The 22,768-nt window shown below is 42.3% G+C and overlaps 1 protein-coding gene across 2 annotated transcripts in view; it reads right to left on the bottom strand.

Moving 5' to 3' along the window:
- Positions 1–22,768, bottom strand: part of ARFGEF2 (ARF guanine nucleotide exchange factor 2) — a 112,341-nt gene that overhangs the window by 65,623 nt on the left and 23,950 nt on the right. The window contains exons 4-10 of one of the 2 annotated variants that reach the window (XM_008014616.3): positions 19,170–19,316; positions 17,754–17,933; positions 16,870–17,104; positions 7,739–7,807; positions 5,653–5,801; positions 2,362–2,492; positions 602–836 (exon numbers count right to left, since the gene is read on the bottom strand). In XM_008014616.3, coding sequence (XP_008012807.1) covers positions 602–836; positions 2,362–2,492; positions 5,653–5,801; positions 7,739–7,807; positions 16,870–17,104; positions 17,754–17,933; positions 19,170–19,316 — 1,146 coding nt within the window. Of the gene's footprint in view, positions 1–601; positions 837–2,361; positions 2,493–5,652; positions 5,805–7,738; positions 7,808–16,869; positions 17,105–17,753; positions 17,934–19,169; positions 19,317–22,768 lie in introns of both variants that reach the window. The other variant, XM_008014606.3, reaches the window with a different exon arrangement.

Raw genomic sequence — 22,768 nt, forward strand, 5'->3', positions numbered from 1 at the left:
TCCTTTGGTTAAAATGAAAGACACATCAGATCTGGGGGCAGTAACTTTTTTTTTTTTTTTTTTTTTGAGACGGAGTCTTGCTCTGTTGCCCAGGCTGGAGTGCAGTGGCGCAATCTCAGCTCACTGCAAGCTCTGCCTCCTGGGTTCATGCCATTCTCCTGCCTCAGCCTCCCAAGTAGCTGAGACTACAGGTGCCCGCCACCTCGCCCGGCTAATTTTTTTGTATTTTTAGTAAAAACAGGGTTTCACCATGTTAGCCAGGATGATCTCAATCTGACCTCCTGATCCGCCCGCCTCAGCCTCCCAAAGTGCTGGGATTACAGGCATGAGCCACTGCACCCAGCCTGAGGGCAGTAACTTTTTATAAAAAGATACTCTCTTACTCATTTAAAAAGTTCTGATTTACTGGGGTGCCAGCTGATGAGTACGCCATTTACCCTCCCTGCCCCTGCCCACTCCTGAGTTCCGGATGGTAAGATATGAAACATTTTCACGAACCATTTTCCTAATGCTTAGTGTATAATATCAGCAGCATTCTCAACATTGAGTATTATTATTAATAATAGTAAACAATCAAATGAAAAAACTTTGGAGTCCATACCTCTATCTGCATTTTCAAGTGCATTTTAAAGTTTGAAAGAAGAGTAAGAAAAATGGCAAGAGACAGCTCAAAGACATCAGGCACTGAAGAGACGCCGTTTTTAGACAAGGCCACACAGAGATATTGCTTGATTGCATTGATGAACATCTCGTGAGTCCTAAATACGGGGCCAGCATTTTGTAACACAGAGAGGAGCAGCTGCAGGGAAACCACCTTGGAACGCAGCTCATGTGATCTGGCAAAGAAAATGAAAAACCGTAACAGTGCTAAAAGAAAAAATGTCAAACAGTATATTTCTTGAGAAGGCCTTGCTCCTCTACCAATGAGCAGAAGTTTAAAGAATTAATAGCACCTAAATGTCAGGAGAATCAGGGCAGATGGCATGAGGTAGGTCCTTCTGGAATTGCAGGCCCTTTGAGAATAAGAGCTGCCAATTCCTTTTTGTCTCTCTCTATCACGAAGTAGAGAATACAGCAGGAGCAAAGTGTCAACTGATTCTGGAGAGCAGGTTCTACAACTGCACTGAGAGAATCAATGACTTTACATCACTTGTGGGAGGCTGAGACACCTGGCTCACCCTACCTTCACACACCATGAGGACGGTGCTCTTTATCCACCTACCTCACAGCCCTCCCTCACCGCTGCCCATCCCTGAGTTCAGGTATGGTAAGAAATGGTACATTTTCATGAACTATTTTCTTAACGCTTATTTTTATTTTTTAAAATTTACTGTTGCTCTGTTGTCCAGGCTAGAGTTCAGTGACATGATCTCGGCTCACTGCAACCTCTGCCTCCTGGGTTCAAGCGATTCTCTTGCCTCAGCCTCCTGAGTGGCTGGGATTACAGGTGCATACCAGCACACCCAGCTAATTTTTGTATTTTTAGTAGAGATGGGGTTTTGTCTTGTTGGCCAGGCTGGTTTCAAACTCCTGGCCTCAAGTGATCCACCCACCTCGGCCTCCCAGAGTGTTGGGATTATAGGCGTGAGCCACCACACCTGGCCTATTTTCCTAATACCTATCATAGTATTAGCAGCATTCACAATAGATGAATTGAAGATTATTATTAATGACTAATGACAGGAATGACAGTGACAATTTATAAAGTACAAGGCCCCATGCTCAGGACAACACCGATATTTCATTTAATCAATCCTGTAAGATGATTTTCCATATTCCCATTTTTCAGATGAGGCTTGGTAAGTCATATAATCAAGGAACTGCTCTCAGGTGGAGGAGCCAAGATCTAAATGCAGCTCTTTCTGGCTCTGAAGCCTCTGCTTTCTTCACTCCACAGCACTGACATCCTTGTAGTAGTTTGTTTACTACAAAGAAATGTTTGGCTTCCCTGTGTCCCAATCTGGGGCTTAGATCTGTATCGATGAAGCAGAGGTTTCCAAACACAACAGGGAACTGAGGTTTGCAGGTATCCTGTCCCTCCCCACCCCACATCAGGAGATTCAATCCACTAGCTAGTAAAAATGTGCTTTTTATGTGTTCAACAAACAGACTGTTTTTAGCATTCATATGCCAAGAAAAGCAAAACTGGGCAAAATCTTGGTTGGTGGGGATACAGAGACAATTCAACATGAAAGGACTATAGAGACTGCATGAGTCTGAAAGTTGTAAAACCATTCCTGCACTTACACTGACAAAGAGACACAACACTGAAACTTCTTGGAACAAGGGGAGTGTGAAACACAGTACCATGTGCTGCTGGATCATTGGATTGAAGATGGCCAAGAACTGTTGTCTGCTTACTTTGGGTCTGGAGGGCCTTCACCAAGGGGCTTCATGGACAGCTTGCACAGGGAGCGGAACACAAGGAAGGCATCCTTCTGCAGAACGTGGGAGAACCTGGCAGCCACTTGATGTCCTTGTGCATCCGATTCCTAGGATTGGAAATAAACATTGGCAGGGTGTGGAGACGTGCACCCAGCTCCTCCGGAGGCTGAGGCAGGAGGATCCATTGAGCCCAAGAGGTCAAGGCTGCAGTAAGCCATGATGGCACTGCTGCGCTCCACTCTGGGGAACATAGTAAGACCGTATCTCAAAAAAACAAAAAGGGAGAGGACAAAAGCATAACTCTTATCAAAAATAAGAAATGTAATTATCTCATGGAAATTAAAACTCTTCTATTTAATAGGGAGACGAGGGATGTGGGGGAGGGGAGGATATGACAAAATAGGAGCTATGGAGGGGCCATCACAGCAATTCTACAACCTTGTTCCTTGTTCTTCAGAGTTGGTATGGGTGGTTTAAAATGAAACATGATCAAAAGTTAAGCTGTAAAAAAACCAAAACTAATACAGGTAATTACATTAGCTTGGGTAAGAAAGGTAGTTCTAAGAACACTATTGTAAGCCAGGTGCAATGGCTCACGCCTGTAATCCCAATACTTTGGGAGGCCAAGGCAGGCAGATCACTTGAAGTCAGGAGTTCCAGACCAACTTGGCCAACATAGTGAAACCTCGTCTCTACTAATCCCAGCTTCTTGGGAGGCTAAGACAGGAGAATCGCTTGAACCTGGGAGGTAAAGGTTGCAGTGAGCCGAGATCGCGGCATGGCACTCCAGCCTGGGTGACCAAAAAAAATAATAATAATAAAAATTTAAAAAAGAATACTGTTGCAGCTATTGCAGGATAAATGGGTAACAAAGGATAGGTATTACAAAATAAACTTTTTTCACCTAAAAAAAGGTAAATTACATTTAAAAGCAAAACATAAAAATAAAATTTTTTGGCCAGACACGGTGGCTCACGCCTGTAATCCCAGCACTTTGGAAGGCTGAGGTGGGCAGATCACAAGGTTGGGAGATCGAGACCATCCTGGCTAAGATGGTGAAACCTCGTCTCTACTAAAAATACAAAAAATTAGCTGAGAGTGGTGGTGGGCGCCTATAGTCCCAGCTACTCAGGAGGCTGAGGCAGGAGAATGGCGTGAACCCGGGAGGCAGAGCTTGCAGTGAGCTGAGATTGCGCCACTGTACTCTAGCCTGGGCAACAGAGCGAGACTGCATCTCAAAAAATAAAAATAAAAAATTTTTAACATATAATAAAGATTAATATCCCCCACATACAAAAGTTCTTATAATTCTTATAATTCATTAAGGAAATATGAAAACCTTCCTCCCATATGAAAAAAAATGGATAAGCAATGTACCAATAAATGTAAATGATAAAGAAACATAAATGACCTTATTACTCATCATTAGGGTAGGAGCTTTCTCCTATCAGACTAGCAAAGATGTGAATAAAGGCTGCTGCCTAGTTTTAATGAGAGAATGGGAAAATGGGTATTGAGAGATTAAAGGTGGACAGGGATTCAAGCAGTACCTTCCCAGAAGACTGACTTGGTGTTAAGGATCAAAAGCCTTAAAACTTCCAACTCCCACTCTCTTTCATTCATTTACTTATGAGACATGATCTCACTACATTTATTTATTTATTTATTTATTTATTTATTTATGAGATGGGGTCTCGCTATGAAATCCTGGCTGGATTTCTGGGCTCAAGCGATCCTCCAGCCTCAGCCTCCTGCGTAGCTGGGAATACAGAAGCATGCTATTACACTCAGCTAAAACTTCCAACTCTTGAACCATCAATACCACTCGCAGGAATTTATTCCTAAGAAGGAATTAAGAGTTATCTATAAGGATATTCATTATAGAAGCATTTCCTATGATAAAACTGGAATAATCTAAAAACTCAATAGGGAATTGGTTAATAGATTACAGTGATCCATACAGAATTTCACATGGCCATTAAAAATTTTTATTAGCTCTACATACACTGATAGGGGAAGATGCCCACCATATAGTGTTGAGTAAACAAAGCAAACTGCCGCTTATTATATAACATGAGTCCCTTGTATAGATTTAAGTGCGTCCTCAAGGGGGTTAAAAAAAAGAAAACAAAAACAAACAAAAAAACCACCTCATTCTGGTCGGATGCAGTGGTTCATGCCTGTAAACCCAGCACTTTGGGAAGCTGAGGTGAGCAGTTTGCTTGAGCCCAGTTCAAGATCACCCTGGGCAACATAGTGAGACCCTGTATCTACAAATAAAAAAAAAAAATTAGCCAGGTATGGTGGTGCATGCCTGTAGCCCCAGATACTCAGGGGGCTGAGGCGGCAGGATCATTTGAGCCCAGGAAGTGAAGGCTGCAGTGAATTGAGACCACACCACTGCACTCCAGCCTAGGTGAGAATGAGATTCTGTCTCAAATAAACAACAACAAATCCTTATTCTTTTTATGTATAAAGCATAGATATACATGTAGCATATGGATATCCAGTTTACTGGCGGCATTACAACTTAATGGGGGATGATGATTAGGAAAAAATGTCTACAAAGTTTTCTTGGAGGAAGGAGCAATAATGAAAAAGGTTGAGAAACACTGGTAAAAAGACAAAGAAAGTGGGTTCTTGAGGGACAGTCACATCGTATTACTTCCTATTTTGAATGCTTATATTTAATTTTAAAGCAATTTTTAAGAGAACAATAAGGCTACTAAAAAGAATAATGTGGCGGACATATCTATGGGTCTGAGAGAATGTTCATAATATAAATTGTTTAAAAAGCAGGTTGCAACACAGGATACATACTGTATTATTCTATTTAAGTGGAAAAACGTGAGATGGAGAAAAATCTAGAAGGATATAGGTAAGACGTTAACAAGGGCAATCTATGGGCTATGGATGGCTTTCCTATACATACTGACTTTCCAATACAGAGAAGGAAAGACAGATAACTATATATTTTATTTTCCTATAATGAATGTATACTATTTTGAGAGAGAAGAAAAATAGCAAGAAATTTAAGTGTTAAAAGTCTGAGTAAACAGGGTTTAATAATGATGTTATATACCAAGCAACATTAGCACATTCTAAGAACTGAACCTGCTAATACAAAGAATATTGGCCCAGAACTGTGTGACTAATAAATGAATAGGGCTTGCTTATTTTAGTTGCTTCTTTTGAGGAAAGATTTTATTCTGCATTTTTTGAAAAAGTAAAAATGGCAATGAATCCAGAGGATGATCACTAACATACCAGATTATCTGCTGATGACAAGGACTGCCGGTCATCGGCTATTCCATTGGTCTGTGAGTTTTCATCAACTCCTGGGGGAATAGCACATTCCTGACACTCCAGTTCACCTAGAACTCTCTCAGGTTCTGTCAGACCATGCTTTTCCGCTGCTTCTTAAAACACAAATACAAAGTCATAGCCAAATTAGTACTGTACTTACCCTAAAAGGCTGCTTGACACCAAAAAGAAGTTATTCGTGAGCCTCCCAGCTGTTGCTTTTTCCCCTTTTCCCGTGCCACCAGCCCATGACTGACACAATCCTGGAAAAGCCTTGGCCAAAGTGATGCTTAAGCTTTATGAGTGTTTCTTATCTGCAGCCCCACTGCCAGGGCCACAGCAATATACAATTCTCTCCAGATCAATGGTGCCTCCAGAATTGTGTAATATAGCAGCGCTGCCCACCCCCATTCACTTTTGAAAAAGATTAGAAGCAGCTAAACATGAAAGGTACAGATTTTTTAAAAGTACCATTAATAAAGGAATTAGAGAAGAGTCAGTTATGACAGAAAACCTTAGTCACAGAGAAAAAATGTAAACCTAAGCTTCTTGGCAGCCATGTGAAAAAAGGGAAATAATTAAAATAAAGAATTAAATATATTTCATCATTTAATGAAGGAAAGCATATCTGATGATCAGCAGAGCAATGAAACTCTAAGAAAACTTTATTATAATGTGGTTCTTTATATATACATAAGGGATATGAAACAATGAGAACAATTTTCAATAACAGCTTTACAAAGCATATTTCATTCAGTAAATATTTATCAAGTGCCTATTATGTGCCAGGCTCTGCAGTAGTGGCTAGAGGACACAAAGTAAACAAGACAAACATCCATTACCTGAAGACTTCTTGTATAGACCCCAGAAACAAATCTAAAGGTATGAAATAAAATTTTTCTATTTTACAGGCATTTCTATAAGAAGTTAAATAAATAATAGAATATGTATATAGCTTTGTGGTACCTTAACAAAAAGATAGGGCTTAGAAAAGTGGCTTGCAAATCTTGACCTCTGTAAGAAATTAATTTAAAAAATTGTATCCCAGTATAGACACGTGCACATAAATAACTGAAACACATTTCATGAAACAATACTTAACATTATATGTGATACAGTCAGATCATTTGTACTCTGTTTCATTTTACTCTCTTTCATTTTAAAAAAAAAGCTGATTAAAACCCACTAAGATTTTGATTTCTAGAAATATTAATGATTTATTGGCATTGGAACAAAATGTTCAGCATACACCCACTGACCTGAGATTCTGGGCAGAAACCATACCAGGAGGCAGTTATGAATGAAGCCTAACAAAATAAAGCTTCCCTGTACACCTGATACCTGCTGACAAGTGGAGTGTCCCCTTGACACATCAATGGCTGGCCATGAAAACTCAGCTCCAATGGACACGGATCTCAGGGCTCCAGACCACTTCTAGAAAGACCTGGACATCCCCTAATCTACAAGGCATATGGAATGGCCCTCTGCATCTCTATGTGGAGCATCTAAGCCTAACACAGTCAGACAATGTTTCTTTTTTTTGAGATGGAGTCTTGCTCTGCCACCCAGGCTGAAGTGCAGTGGTGTGATCTCGGCTCACTGCAACCTCTACCTTCCAGGTTCAAGCAATTCTGCCGCCTCAGCCTCCCAAAAAGCTATGACTACAGGCGCGCGTCACCATGCCCGGCTACTTTTTGTATTTTTAGTAGAGATGGGGTTTCACCATATTGGCCAGGCTAGTCTCGAATTCCTGACCTTGTGATCCGCCCGCCTTAGCCTCCCAAAGTGCTGGGATTACAGGCGTGAGCCACCGCGCCCGGCCCAGACTATGTTTCTTAAACCCAATCCAAATGAGACTAAAATCAGTCAGTAAAAACAAGTCATTTTTGAATCCCATATAAAAGATGGGCAGATGTGGGAAGATTCAGTTTCCATGAGCTCCATGAGTTCTTAGGGCAGGGAAGAGGAAACTCCACCACTAAAACATTTTGCTGAGGACTTTTTGGAGGAATGAGGGAAGAGGAAAGGCTGGGTTGTCCTTGGTTCTTACCTTTAATGGCAGATGTGACTACATCTTCCAAGATGTCCTTCACCACCTCCTGGGCTCCGTCATCAGTCCCTACACACACATCCAAATATACAAAACACACATGGGCATTTCCAGGAAAAACAAAGGAAGAAGGGGAGATTACGGGGAGTTACATTTCAGAAGGCAAAGGGTGCAAATAAGTTCTCCCCAAGGCCAAATCTGATTGTGCCAATGAAGGATAACTTCCTTGAAATCGGGAAACTTAGGCAGCATCTGTTCTGCTTTTGAGGTTCCCTTTGTGGAACACTAAAACCCCACTGACTTGTATTATTCTCTTCCTTCCTGAGTCCCAGTGGCTCGGCCCAGGGCCCTCCCCAACACCCCCAACTTGGAGGCAAGAGCTCGATTTTATCCAGCTAGGGTTCCTGGCAGAACAAATGGAGCTTTCTCTTGTGCCTTAGCCTCAGGGACCAATGAGCCTTGGTAAACGACATGCCTTCTGCTGCTCTGCCTTCCCACACTGTAAACCCAGAATCTGGCATGAGATTTCCATTGTGATAGTTAAGGATTTATTCAATTTTTATGAAATGATTCCGTAATATGTTAACCGTTTAAGTAGAAGAGGTTCGGTATCTCTCATTTTTTTTTTTTCTTCAGAAAACTAGTTCTAGGAAAGAGTTTATATAAACAGCTCTTAACTAGATGTTTAGAAGTAAACATTACTTTTTTTTTTTTTTTTTTTTGAGACAGAGTTTTGCTCTCTTGTCCAGGCTGGAGTGCAATGGCACCATCCCAGCTTACTGCAACCTCCGCCTCCTTGGCTCAAGCAATCCTCCCACCTCACCATGCCCGGCTAATTTCGTAGTTTTAGTAGAGACAAGGTTTCTCTATGTTGCCTAGGCTGGTCTTGAACTCCTGAGTTCAACTGATCCACCCACCTTGGCCTCCCAAAGTGCTGGGATTACAAGCATGAGACATTGTACCTGGCCGAACGTTACTCATTTATAAAACATCATGTTGACCAAAAAAACCATCACCTTAAAAAAGCAAAACCAAAATAATCCTTTGACTGTGCATTAATGAGAATTTTTAATCCAGTCACCATTTTTATGAGTTCTATGCTTGATCTACAAGGTCTTGGAGGGCAGTGCTAACTATTTTCATTTCCATTGGGCACTTAACACCCTGGAACTATCTACGTGGCAAAGTAAATTCGTGTGGGAAATACTGATGTTATAAGTTTTTCCTAGAAGGCAAAGGGAACTTGAAGTTAGAAAACCCCAGAAACAGTCACAATCCGCTAAACTCACTTCTTATCTAAAAAGGATGATTTAGACTAGATCACTGTTACTCAAACTTTAGTCATTCTCAAACCACCTTCATAACTTTTGCCACATTCATGCACCACCATAATATTATATATTATTATGTATTTTAAATATACTGTTATGCGCCACATAACAACATCTGGTCAATGAGGAATCACATATACAATAGTGGTCCCGGAAGACTACCAGTGGAGCTGAAAAATTCCTATCGCCTAGTGACATCACAGCCGTTGTTATGTCGCAGCACAACTTATTACTTATATTTGTGGTGATGCTGTTGTGAACAAACCTGTGCTACCAGTCATATAAAAGAAGAGTACATGCAATTCTGTATAATACATAATAATTGGTAATAAACCAGTGTGTTATTAGTTTATGTATTTACTATAATATACTTCTTTTTTTTTTTTTTTTTTTTGAGAGAGAGAGTCGCAGTCTGTTGCCCAGGCTGGAGTGCAGTGACACGATCTTGGCTCACTGCAACCTCCGCCTCCCAGGTTCAAGCGATTCTCTTGCCTCAGCCTCCCAAGTAACTGGGATTACAGGCCTGTGCCACCACGCCCGGCTAATTTTTGTACTTTTAGTAGAGACGGAGTTTTGCCATGTTGGCCAGGCTGGCCTTGAACTCCTGACCTCAACTGATCTGCCTGCCTCAGCCTCCCAAAATGTTGGGATTACAGGCGTGAGCCACCGTGCTCAGCCTATACTATACTCTTTATTGTCATTGCCTTCTACTTATTTAAAAAAGAAAAAGTTAACTATAAAAAAGTCTCAGGCAGGTTCAGGAAGCATTCCAGGAGCAAGTATTGTTATTATAGGAGATACCAACTCCATGTATGTTACAGCCGCTGAAGACTTTCCAGGGGACAAGATGTGGAGGTGGAAGACAGTGATATGAATAATCCTGACCATGTGTAGGCCTAGGCTAATCTGTGTGTTTTGTGGCGTAGTTTTTAACAAAAATATTTTAAAAGTTTTAAAAACCTAAAAATTTAAGAAATAGAAAAAAAAGTTTATAGAATAAAGAAAAAATATTTTTGTGCATCTATGCCATGTGTTTGTTTTAAACTAGATGCTATTACAAGAGCCAAAAGTTAAAAAAAAAAAAGTTTATGAAGTAAAAATGTTACAGTAAGCTAAAATTAATTTATTATTGAATAAAGAAAATTATTATTATTATTTTTTGAGATGGAGTCTCGCTCTGTTGCCAGGCTTGATGCAGTGGCACAATCTCGGCTCTCTGCAACCTCCGCCTCCCAGGTTCAAGCGATTCTCCTGCCTCAGCCTCCTGAGTAGCTGGGACTACAGGTGTGCACCACCACACCCAGCTAATTTTTGTATTTTTAGTAGAGACGGGGTTTTACCATGTTGGCCAGGATGGTCTCAATCTCGACCTCGTGATCCAACTGCCTCGGCCTCCCAAAACGCTGGGATTACAGGCGTGAGCTACCGCGCCTGGCCAGAAAATTAATTTTATAGGCTGGGCACAGTGGCTCATGCCTATAATCCCAGCACTTCAGGAGGCCAAGGCGGGTGGATCACCTGAGGTCAGGAGTTCGAGACCAGCCTGGTCAACAACAAAAACCCAGTCTCTACCAAAAATACAAAAATTATCCAGGCGTGGTAGCGGGCACCTGTAATCCCAGCTACTTGGGAGGCTGAGGCAGCAGAATCACTTGAACCTGGGAGGTGGAGATTGCAATGAGCAGAGATCGTGCCACTGCACTCCAGCCTGGAGGACAAGAGCAAAACTCTATCTCCAAAAAAAAAAAAAAAAAAAAGAAAGAAAGAAAATTATTTTTATAAATTTAGGGTAGCCTAAGTGTTTATGAAGCCTGCAGTGGGATATGGTCATGTCCCAGGCCTTCACATTCACTCACTGCTCACTCACTGACTCACTCAGAGTAACTTCCAGTCCTTCAGGCTCCATCCATGGTAAGTACCCTATACAGGTATATCAGTTTTTATCTTTTATACCGCATTTTGACTGCACCTTATCAAATCCTTACCACTGTGTTACCAATGCATATAGTATTCAACACGGTAACATGGCGTACAGGTTTATAGCCTAGAGGTGAAACTGCCTATGACCCATTTCTCAGAACATAACCCTGTTGTTAAGCAATGCATGACGGCAAGTATTTACTAGTGCTCTTTAAGTTAACTCACCTTAAGCAATAAAATTCACAAAATAACAGTTTTTATATGTTAGTTACATTTTCTGAATGCATATTAAAATAAATGACCTTTAAAATATAAAACGTTCTGGTGGGGCATGGCAGCTCATGCCTGTAATTCCAGCACTTTGGGACGCTGAGGTGGGGAGGATCACTTGAGCTCAGGAGTTTGAGACTAGCTTGGACAACACAGCAAAACCCCATTTCTACAAAAAGTATAAAAATTAGCAGGGCGTGGTGGCACACACCTGCAGTCCCAGCTCCTCGGGAGGCTGAGACGGGAGGATCACCTGAGCCTGAGAGGCAGAGGTTGCAGTGATTTGAGATTGCACCACTGCACTCCAGCCTGCGTGACAGAGTGAGACCCTGTCGGAAGGAAGGAAGAAAGGGAGGGAGGGAGGGAGGGAGGGAGGAAGGAGTAAGGGAGGGAAGGGTTCACTTACACAACATCTCACCTCTTGTAATTTGGTAAACGTGACTAGATATTTCTAAGTTCCTTTTCCAGTCCCAACCTTCTCTGATGCTATGATATTAATAAAAGTATGGTGACAGTTTCCAATCTGTATCATACATTCCAAAGTACACAGCACCTCATTTACATTCAACACCCAAGAAACATCAATTCATTTTATCAGAGAAGCTGCAGGCTCAGTGAGTTAGACCAGAGGCTATAAAGTGGTGACTGGTAAGTACCTCTGCCTGTACATATGTATTGCTTAGCCTATCTGCTGCTTTTCAAAACTTGAATTAGCTGCCAATGTTTAAAAACCACGAGACTACTCACAAAAACCAGAATGGGCTTCTATTTTAAAAACCCAACTCTGTGGCAACACTGGGCCACAACTGGCTGGAACCAGGTGAGGCTGCCCTCTTCAGCCAGGGCATGAACTCAGCTGATGCCTTGTTGCCTCAGTCCTCACCACTCCCAATCAACTCCCTTCCCCTGGGGCCAAATGCGAGGCACCATCACACTTGGACCAGTGTTGTTACTACACAGTAAGCAGGAAAGTAACATGTCTGTCAAGAGCAAATAGGAGGCTGACTGGGCAGGGTGTTTTAAGAACATCAGAGAAAAAATGTTCCCTTGTAGAAGTGAATTCAGCATGGTGATTAACAGCAAGGGCTCTGGAGCCTGCATGTCTGATCCAGGTCCCTGCTCTGCCACTTCCCACTGTGGGGACTTAAGTTACTTAACCTCCCAAAGCCTCAGTTTCCTTACCAGTAAACAAAGCCCTGTGAGAATGATACACACAAAGCATTTAAAACAGTGCCTAAAAAAAGTGAGCTCTCAAATGCTACTTTTTATTAGGCCTGTGTGTTTATATGTAGGTGCTTGTCCTCATGATAGAAGCCTGCTCATTTCTGTCACCTGCCTGGCCCTGCAGACTAAATCCATAATGAAAATTTCCAACGAATCACACTGCAAGTAGTTTCAGTTAGTTAAAACCTTCACTATCTTTCATTCCTAAGGAGAAAAACAAAATTCCACGTCAGCACGGATCTCCTCTTTCCCTCATGGCAGTTTTTCCATTTAAACAGTATCAAGAGCAACATTTTTTGGAGGGATAGAGTATATAACTCATATTCCTTAATAGGCAGGATCCATAATAGTACTTATGCAAAATCAAAACATTCTCAGGCCAGGAAGGGCTAAGGAGAGTCAGAGAGCCCGAACACTGGCAGAAAGTTCCTGAAGAGGGAGCTGCTAAGGAAAAACCCCAATAGAAGCTCCAAAGCAGAAGACTCCACCCAGTAACCGTGGACTGCTTCCCTTGCTGACATGACAGCCCTGGATAGGTCTCAGAAGAGTCTTTTCTGGATGTTGTGATAACCAATACTAAGTCCGTTGTATCTAAGTTTCAAGCATGCTGTGAAAGTGTTCGATAAGCAAATCAAATCAAATCTTTGAAAGGTACAAAGAATCTACTCAAAAAACACAAGTTCTGCTGGTTCCCTGGGATGTCACCACCATTACTGATTAGGCACCAGACCCTACCTGTTTCAGACTCCGTCCTGAAGCAAAATAAGAGGGCCACCTTGACTAGGTTCACATAGGAGAAACCTTGCTGCCATTCCCTCTCTAGCCAGCTGGAGAACACTCTCTGGTAGGCACTGCCAGTTCCCTAACTCATATCCTTCCTAACAGATCCTGAATTTTGTTTTGGGAGGGAATGTACCTATATTTCTCAGCCTTTCTTGCAGAAAGGGTGATCATGTGATGAAGTTATAGCCAATGAGGGGTAAGCGTAAGTTATCAGGGGTGGCAACAAGTTCCAGAAGACTCCTCTTTAGAGGAGTGACTCAGCTGGCAGAGTTCTTTAGTTCTACCTCTTCCTACCTGGAACAAAACAACAGGATCCTGAGCCATAGATGACCCTAAGGATAGAAGTCACATGCTAAGAATAATGAGGAAAAAATGGGAGGAGTCTGAGTTCTCTGTCCAGTTAAATAGGGAGCATGAGGGATGGTGAGGCGGTAAGATTCATTCAATCAACAAACTGAGTGTCTATGTGTCCCACACAGTTCCAGGCATTTGGAACATATCGCCGTCTAAAACAAAGATCCTGGTTGGGCGTGGTGGCTCATGCCTGTAAACCCATCACTTTGGGAGGCCGAGATGGGTGGATCATCTGAGGTCAGGAGTTCGAGACCAGCCTGGCCAACATGGTGAAACTCTGTTTCTACTAAAAAATACAAAGTTAGCCAGACGTGGTGGTGTGAGCCTGTGGTCCCAGCTACTCAGGATGCTGAGGCAGGGGAATCGCTTGAACCTGGGAGGCGGAGGTTGCAGTGAGCTGAGATCTTACCACTGTACTACAGCCTGGGCAAGAGAGCGAGACTCAGTCTCAAAAAAAAAAAAAAAAAAAAAAAAAAAAATGCAAAAGGTGAGCTAAGAAATCCACAAACACATAGGTAATTCTACATAGTATCTGTAAAAATGTACACACACTGATGTCTGATGTTGGGAGTTAAAAGTCTGAATCCTAAAAACAAACTTTAACTCCTGGCCTCAAGTAATCCACCTGCCTTGGCCTTACAAAGTGCTGGGATTGGAGGCATGAGCCACCACAGATGTTCAGGTCTACTGGTGAATTATCTTCATCTACACAAATAACATGGGAGGCAAATTACCCCAGGAACGCTGTGGGGGGATTCCCAGTTAATTAAACTGGAAAACATTACGTTGAATGCCGAGTCAGCAGTACAGTGAGTGTCCATTATGGTTAGTTATGTGATGGTGATTACTACAGGACAGTATGTGGGAGAGCCGCATAGTTGTGTCCAACATCCGCGCACCTTAGTAATATGTAAAAATAATAGCCACAGAGGCACTAGAGCTCAGGCCTTTCACTGGTACTTGAAGCCTGGACTCCAGCCCTGGGTACTTGTTTCTCTTGTCTGCCTTGTTCAACTCCCTCTTCTGAAGGACCTGTTCTTTCTTTAGAGCCTAGTCCTGAGAACTGGATGTCATTTGCTCCTTTAAGACTGATTGACTGATTTAGAGATAGGGTGTTTATTTATTTAGAGATAGGGTCTTGCTTTGTTGCCCAGGCTGGAGCACAGAAGGCTATTCACAGACACACTGCACCCTCAAACTCCTGACCTCAAGTGATCCTCTTGCCTCAACCTCCCAAGTAACTGGGAATACAGGTGTGTGACATGGTGCCCAGTCCACTTGCTCTTTTTAAAGGTTACAGCACACCTCCATTCTGACCCACTATTTGTAGGTCTGGGGTTTGCTTCTCCCAGGCAATCTGATTCCCATGTTCCTGTAAAAATCTCATAGGATGCACCAAGTATTGGCCACAAAATCCACAGCAACATGCTAACTGTAAATTATTTTCTCTTTGTTAGAACAGAACTTCAAGTTACTGTGTTTCTGCAAAACTGTATTCTAGCAATAACATTTTCTCCCCGTTCATTCAAAAAATGTATTTGCTCAATGTCTGCTGCGTATGCCAGGCACCATTCTAGGTGTTGGGAATATAGTGGTGAGCAGGGCAGCCTAGGTTTCAGTCCAGGAACAAGTGAACAGAACCCTTCAGTAATTTCAGGTATTGTAAGTACTATGGAAAAAATAAAAGATAATGGGACAGATATGATGAGGAGCTACAGAAGTTGATCAGGGAAGCTTCTCTCAGTCTGAACTGAAAGACCTGAAGATACAGGGGGTTCAGCGGCAGGGAAGGGACAGTAAGTGCAAAGGCACTCAGGCAGAAACAAGCACAGCCTTTCAATAACCAGAAAGGGCACCTGTGAATTGTGTAGCAAAAAAGAGAAAGAGAGGTATAAGCTATGAGGACAGGGCATAGATTTCAGTCAGAATGGCACAGGATGGGGAATTACCAAAGGGGTTTGAGCAGGGATCATGTTCTAATTCATGCTTTTAAGAGATCACTTTGGCTGCTGTACAGAAAATGGGCTAAAGTGGAAGCACTTTTATGCAGCTCAGAAAGACTTGGTTTTATATCTGCACAGCTATGCTTATTACAGTGCATTTAAATATTAACATTTATTGACTGATTACACCTTAATAAGGGTTACAGTAAAAACCTGGTCCTTTTCCTAGAGAGTTACAAAGGCAAAGATGACGACAGACACAGAGGGTGGGCCAGGAGATGCTGAGCACTTTCCTTAGGACTCTCGACAGCAGGAGTAAGTAGACAGCAACTCCGCGCTCACCCTGAGACAAACATCATTCTTGGTGGCAATTTTTTCTTTTGTGCTTTCCTTGAGTAAACGAATACCGAACAACGTTCCAGCAACAACACTTGGTCTGTTCTCATGTACATCAAGCAGTCTATTAAATTATAAAGGAATAAAACCTGCTCAAATATGTGCACTCCAGTAGGGAACATCCTACCAACAGAAATCATTATCAGCAATGTGGCTGAAGAAGAAATTAGATCAGTTATGAAGACAGGTCGGATATTTTGTATAGAACAACCTGCTTGAGTGAAGAAGCATTTGACAGAATCACTTGGGAAAGGAAATTCCTGAAAAAATATCAATTTTGGATCCGGTTCCTACAAACTGCCCAGAGAGAGATATGAAGTTAGACGTATCATAACAACTCAATCTAGTATTTCATTTATTTTGAGAATATAATCAGTTGTCGGTTAGCCTCTCACTTATAAACCCAACAAAAACAAGTGATGTACATGGTCACCAGAAGAAGGAAACAAAGTTATCTGAGCATGTCTATCCGTCCATCCACCTGCTACCTTCTGGCTCCTTCCACGGATATCTATAAGTGGCACTTGGCAAGGCATAGAGATCCAGTGTAGACATGAGAATCAAAGCCCTTGTCCTCCTGTGGACACTGAGTAACTAATCACCCAATCAATTAACTACTGAAAGGTAAGTGTCCCAACCTGAACCTGCTGCACTGAGGCTGAAATGAAGAAGTAGCAGCTAGATACATCCCAGTACTAGTTAGAGAAAACAGCACAGCTGACAACGGGACACTCAACATCATGCCTCGCTAGTTGTGTTCCCTAAGAGAAAAGCAAAGGGAAAGGCCCAGAAAGAGACAAGCTGTTATCAGAGGTTTCTACAGATGTTATGATATATGCTTCCTCCGCCCCTCACACAGGCTGATTCCCTCTCACACTTGGAAAAAGAGCCATACCGTATCAGCCCGTACCTGACAGTGATGAGCCTCTTTCTCTGGGCGCATCTCCATTTTCTGTGCTTACTTTTCCAGAATCACTCCTGGCATGTTCACCGTTGGTTAAATCTGTTTTTTCGGGAGTTGTTGGTTTGCTTTGTGTCTGACTGTGCTTCAAACGAACGAACTTTGGGGATACTGCTGCAGCTTGGATCACAGGGGACTGGGGTTTTGACTGGATTGGTTTTTCCAGTTCTCTGGCCTCCTGTAGCTAAAAGGCAACAAAAGAGGGATACAATCTAAATAGTCTTAGCATTTTGGTATGGAAGAAAAATTATGCCAGTCTATTACTTAAAAAATTTCCTGGGCTGGGCGCGGTGGTTAACGCCTATAATTTCAGCACTTTGGAAGGCTGAGGCAGCAGGAATTCTTGAGCCCAGGAGTTCGAGACCAGCCTGGGCAACATGGTGAAACTCTGTCCCTACAGAAAATAAAAAAATTAGCTGGGTGTGGTGGGACATGCCTGTAGTCCCAGCTACTTGGGAGGTTGAGGTGGGAAGATTGCTTGAGCTGGGAAGGTCAAGCCTGCAGTGAGCCGTGATCATGCCAGTGCACTCCAGCTTGGGCGACAGAACAAGACCCTCTCTCCAAAAAAAAAAGAAAGAAGTCCAGCCACGAGGATAACATATTTAAAAGGAAATAAATTCCTTTGACAATCTCCAAACAAATTCTGAACACAAATTTCAAAACCCGTTAGTTTCTCTGACGTTTAAAGCAAGAACAAAAGCACAGTACAGAGAATCCACGGGCAGAAGGAGTAACTTTAAAATGCTAGCAAATCTTCACAGGCACCAAGGTCACACATGAGAGTTCAGAGAGCAATGATGTCTTGCCCCTAGCACGTAAGTGCTGTCACTCACCACTTGGTTTTCCATGCGGGTGAAAATGACGTTGAGCATCTGAGTAAGGGTAGCCTTGGCAGTGGTTTGATTGATGAGATTTTTGCTGGCCAAATAGATATTGTAACATGTCCTCACCGTCTGCAGGATAGTACCCTCATGAATTTCAATGTGTGGGGAAGTCACTGCGGTCAGAAGAGCCTAAAACAGAAATCCGCGACCTTCACCATCAGGAATGCACATCACCTTCCTGCCCTCCTATGGCCACACTTTTCTAGAGGGTCTGGTTTTGTTTTTCTTTTGTGTGTATGTGTGTGTGTTTTTTTAATAAATTGTAAGATGGCTCTGCAAATTAAACTAGATGATTATTATCAAGAGCCAACTCCTATGGCTATTAGTTGAAAAACAATGAACAGTTCTATGAAATCCAAATCACTGGAAATGAATAAATTGTGTTGAAGCAGACTTTCTACTGGCTCACTTTTCAAAAAGTCAAACTTCTAGCCAGGCAGAGTGGTTCACTTGAGGTCAGGAGTTCAAGACCAGCCTGGCCAACATGGTGAAACCCTATCTCTATTAACAATATAAAAATAATCCAGGAGTGGTGGCACATGCCTGTAGTCCCAGCTACTCGGGAGGATGAGGAACAAGAACTGCTTGAACCTGTGAGGTGGAGTCTGCAGTGAGCCAAGATTGCACCACTGCACCCCGGCCTGGGCGACAGAGCAAGACTGTCTCAAAAAAAAAAAAAAAAAAAAAGCCAAACTTCTGAATTTTATTTAATATTGATTGAAAAACCTACAATGAATAATACGACAATTATCTCAGGACATATAACACTCCAAAGTGATCTCACCCAGATTAATCAGAAAATACATGTTTCGATGGTGGTCAGTTTCCCAATTCCCTGGTGGGTTTTCAAGAGAGCTTTAAGAAAGGTTTATCCAGCATGGAGCCCTCCCCTCATAATGCTAATACTTTCAGGACTTAAGATTTGGATCCTTGGCTACACCCGTCCTGATCCTTTTCTCAGACAAGCAGATGGTACTATCTGTGCCAAACCATTCTTGGCAGCAGAAATCGAACGGGGAAGTAGGACAGAGGCAAGTCAGAGATAAGAATATCAACAAAGACCCACTGAGAAATACAGACTGGGAATCCAGTGTTAACCAGAGGATTTCAAGACGATTTAGTTCACAAGCAATTTACATTGTTATTAGCTGAAAGGTTTACTTTGAAAACACACCTGGTTCCATTTTTCTTGTCTCAGTTCATGCTAATAAATTCTGACACCTAACAAAAGATCTAAGTGATGCTTAAATTTTTCTGTTCCACCTCAGCACCACCTGAGACAACACATGGTAAATTAGAAATCCAGATTCCCACAGGGACTTGCTTTCTAATTTAAAAACCAGACAGGCAAACAAATAGGTATACCTTAATTATTTGTAACTGAACCCCTTCATCGGTCTGAGGGCCCTGAAAACAATTGCAAATGGTTTCAACAATTCTGTCGATCAGCCGCTTCCCAGGGGCTCCACTGTCGGGGGCGTTGCCAGTGATGTGTCCATATGCGATGAGTTTCTAAATAGAGAGAAAGAACAGAGATTATAAATTTCTGCTTGGCCAGGACTGAGGCCTTCTGTGGCAGCCCACAACAGCAAAAGAGAGGCACTTCCAGTTCCTACAGAGTCCTCTGCTCCCCAGGAGCCAGGCAGGCATAACCACTCTGTGACCACAACCCTCGTCCTGTCACCTGACAGCAAAAGATGCCTGCAATGGAGACACAGTGTCCGATGAAAAATGCAAGGTATAGAGCGCTCCCCATATGCAACCATCTCTACAAACCTGAGGAATTAAAAGCTATACATACTCAAGACAGAGAGAAGATTAGTGGTTGTCTAGATTTAGGGGGCTGGTGTAGGGAGACATAGGGAATGATTGTCAATGATAATATAAAAATGGTCTAAAGTTAGGTTGTGGTAATGGTTGCACAACTCTGTCAATAAACTAAAAATCACGAAATTGTGTGTGTGTGTGTGTGTGCGTGTGTTTTTTTTTTTTTGTTTGTTTGTTTTTTTTTTTTTTTTGAGACAGGGTCTCACTCTGTTACCTAGGCTAGAGTGAAGTGGTACGGCCATGACTCACTGAAGCCTCCACCTCCCAGGCTCAAGCAATCCTCCTACCTCAGCCTCTTGAGTAGCTGGGACCACAGGCACATGCCACCAAGCTAGTCTAATTTTTCTTTATTCTTTGTAGAGACGGGGTCTTCCTATGTTGCTCAGATTGGTCCTGAACTCTTGGGCTCAAGCGATCCTCCTGCCTGTAATCTCAGTGTTGGGATTACAGATGTGAGCCACTGCGCCTGGCCTGAATTGCACTTTAAATGGATGAATTGTATGCACGTTACTTTTATCTCAAAAAGCTGTTTTTATATATATATATATATATATATATATATATATATATATGAATATATATCTTCTTTCAATGGAAAGATACCCAAGAAACTAATAACATAATTGCTTGAGGGAGGAGAACTAAGTAGCTGTGAGCCGGGGTGGGACTAAGACACTCTGTAGTACATCTTTTCATTTTTTTCAGTGTTGAATTGTGTCAAGTGTATTTTCCAAAAATTAAAGTAAAAACTTCATCTGCATAAAAATAACTGCATTTCACATCTATATCAATAGTAGTGTGTGTCACCCACGAGCAGCTGCTTGGAACCTGCCCTGAGAGGTTACAGATCTGTCTGTGCCACCTCACCCACAACTGGGATGTCAGCATGGAGGACAGAGCTGGAAGGAACCTCAAAGGTCAGCAGGAGGATGATTTCTAAGCCTGGCTGAGAAACAAAATCACCTGAGGGAACTCAATAAAAACACAAGTTCCTGGACTCCAACCCAGACCTACTGAAGCAGAACTTCCAGGTGGAGCCCAGAGATCAGTGTTTTTCTCCAAGCTATCCAGGTTATATTGATGATTGATTAGATAAAAGAATCACTCATCTGGCACGTATACATGTGAACTCTAAGGCATTCTCTGCCTCCAGTGACTTGGTGAAGACTCCTACAATTGCTGTTCTGTTCTTTCTCCTTTTGGCTTCTAGCTGGTCACATGCTTCTGCCCATACCAGGGGGACTCAGGGTCCTGAGGTTATCTATAGAGCAGCCACCACTGTGGGAGGAAGACTGGCCACTCTGCAGAAGTCCGACACTGTTTCTCAATGGCTTTTCCCCTTCCTTAGCTAGTGAAGTGTCACCACTCAATAAGCAGAAAGAAAAATGGATTGAGAGAGTGGCTGAGAGTAGAAATGCAATACTACCGGATGGAGCGACTGAAGGAGCAGGAGAGAGGCCTGCGCACACTCTGCTGCTCAAGTCCAACCCCCAAATCTCCAGGTGGAGGGTGTGGCCTGTGAAGGTCAAGTCCAGATGCCCTTTACCTCACCCCTCACATTGCTGCTGCTGATGCAGGCTTCCTAGGAGGGCAGGGCTATCTACCTGGAAAATGAGCTCTGGTTTTGACATTGCTTGTTCTTACATCTAACAGACTCAAGTCTGTTTTGTGCACTGGATTGCAAGTGGGGTGGCCTAGGAACTCCTCAAATGTGAATGCTGAAAAGTGGGCTCCAATACTGATGCCACAAAGCAAGCTGGACATGGATTACTACTTTTGTACTTTAAAGTATGAAAAGGACAGAAAGTATCCTCCCCTCTATAGACTTCTTAAGGGGCACATTACCCTTCAAATCAGAAAGAGTTTTAAGTATGACTTCCCCCCTCATCTGCGCAGTGAGATAAGGCCAGGAGAAAGAAGAGTACCCGTATCCTGTGGATCTCTGGTTCTGCTTTCTCATCCTTCTCTGTGACAGACCCTGTTCTGGGCACTAGGGATACAGCAATAAGACAAATGTAATTATTTTTCTCATAGAGTCTACATTCTCCAGGGAAGCGCACCAAAGCTCAAAGTTCTAACTGGGACCTGTAGGGCCGTGTGTGACTTGTAGATACTGCCCCCTATCTCCCACTGTCCCCCAGGTAGATGTCCCTACCTTGTTCCTTGCTAACGCCATGAGCGGTGGGAAGAGGGACAGGGAGGGAGGCCTCTGGGCAGCTGGCCCACTGACACATGAATCAGGGCTTGCACAGGGACATTCTGCCATGGAGGGGAAGATGATGACAATATAATCCACTATAACAGGCCTTTATAGGACTCACTGCATGAAGGAAAATGCTATGTGGTTGGTTTGTTGGTACAGAATAGGACATACTTAGTAATAAACAGAGGATGGAGTAAGTAAGCTATATTACAAGTTATCCCACTCACATGAATGAATATATTTGGTACAAATTAAATCTTCTACCTCACTGGTCTCTTCTGAAGTTGGTTCTATTTATTTTGCCTCAGTGATAGGAATCCAAAAAATCACCTCTGACCACAGAAACTGAGGCATGTCTCCAAGGAAGCTTGCACAGAGATGTTCACTGCAACCCTGTGTGTGAATACCTCCGTACACGGGAGCGATAGATGAAATGGTGGCACGACACACCATATGCCTGTCAAAAGAAATGCACTAGATCCACATGGAGCAATATAGCTAGAGCCTAATAACAGTGTTGAATGTAAAAAGCTGCAGAGAAACTTGTAAAAGTGATATCATTTATTGAGAAAAAAAAAAAGAGAGAAGAGAAGAGAAAATTATCCACTTAAACAGGCAATTGGGTTTGGGGCTGGTGGCCCAAGGAACTTCATTTTATCTGTAAAGTTCTAAAAACTTTTTAACAGAGAATGTAGTCATGTACAACTTATATAATTAAAAATTGATTTTTCGATGTGCATTTAAAAAATCTAAAGTTTTCTGAAAATGAGAGCTAAAAGATAATGTTTGTGGCATAAACAGGGCAGCTTAGATTAATGGTTTCTTGTAGCCTTCACTGGGATGTAAAAAGAAAATGTTAGAATTTTATTTATATTTTTCTAATTGTCCTTTGCAAAGATATATTTTTGCACGCTTTACAATATATGTACTTTAT

The sequence above is a fragment of the Chlorocebus sabaeus genome, chromosome 2, assembly GCF_047675955.1.
Source record: "Chlorocebus sabaeus isolate Y175 chromosome 2, mChlSab1.0.hap1, whole genome shotgun sequence".
NCBI classification, from domain to species: Eukaryota; Metazoa; Chordata; class Mammalia; order Primates; family Cercopithecidae; genus Chlorocebus; species Chlorocebus sabaeus.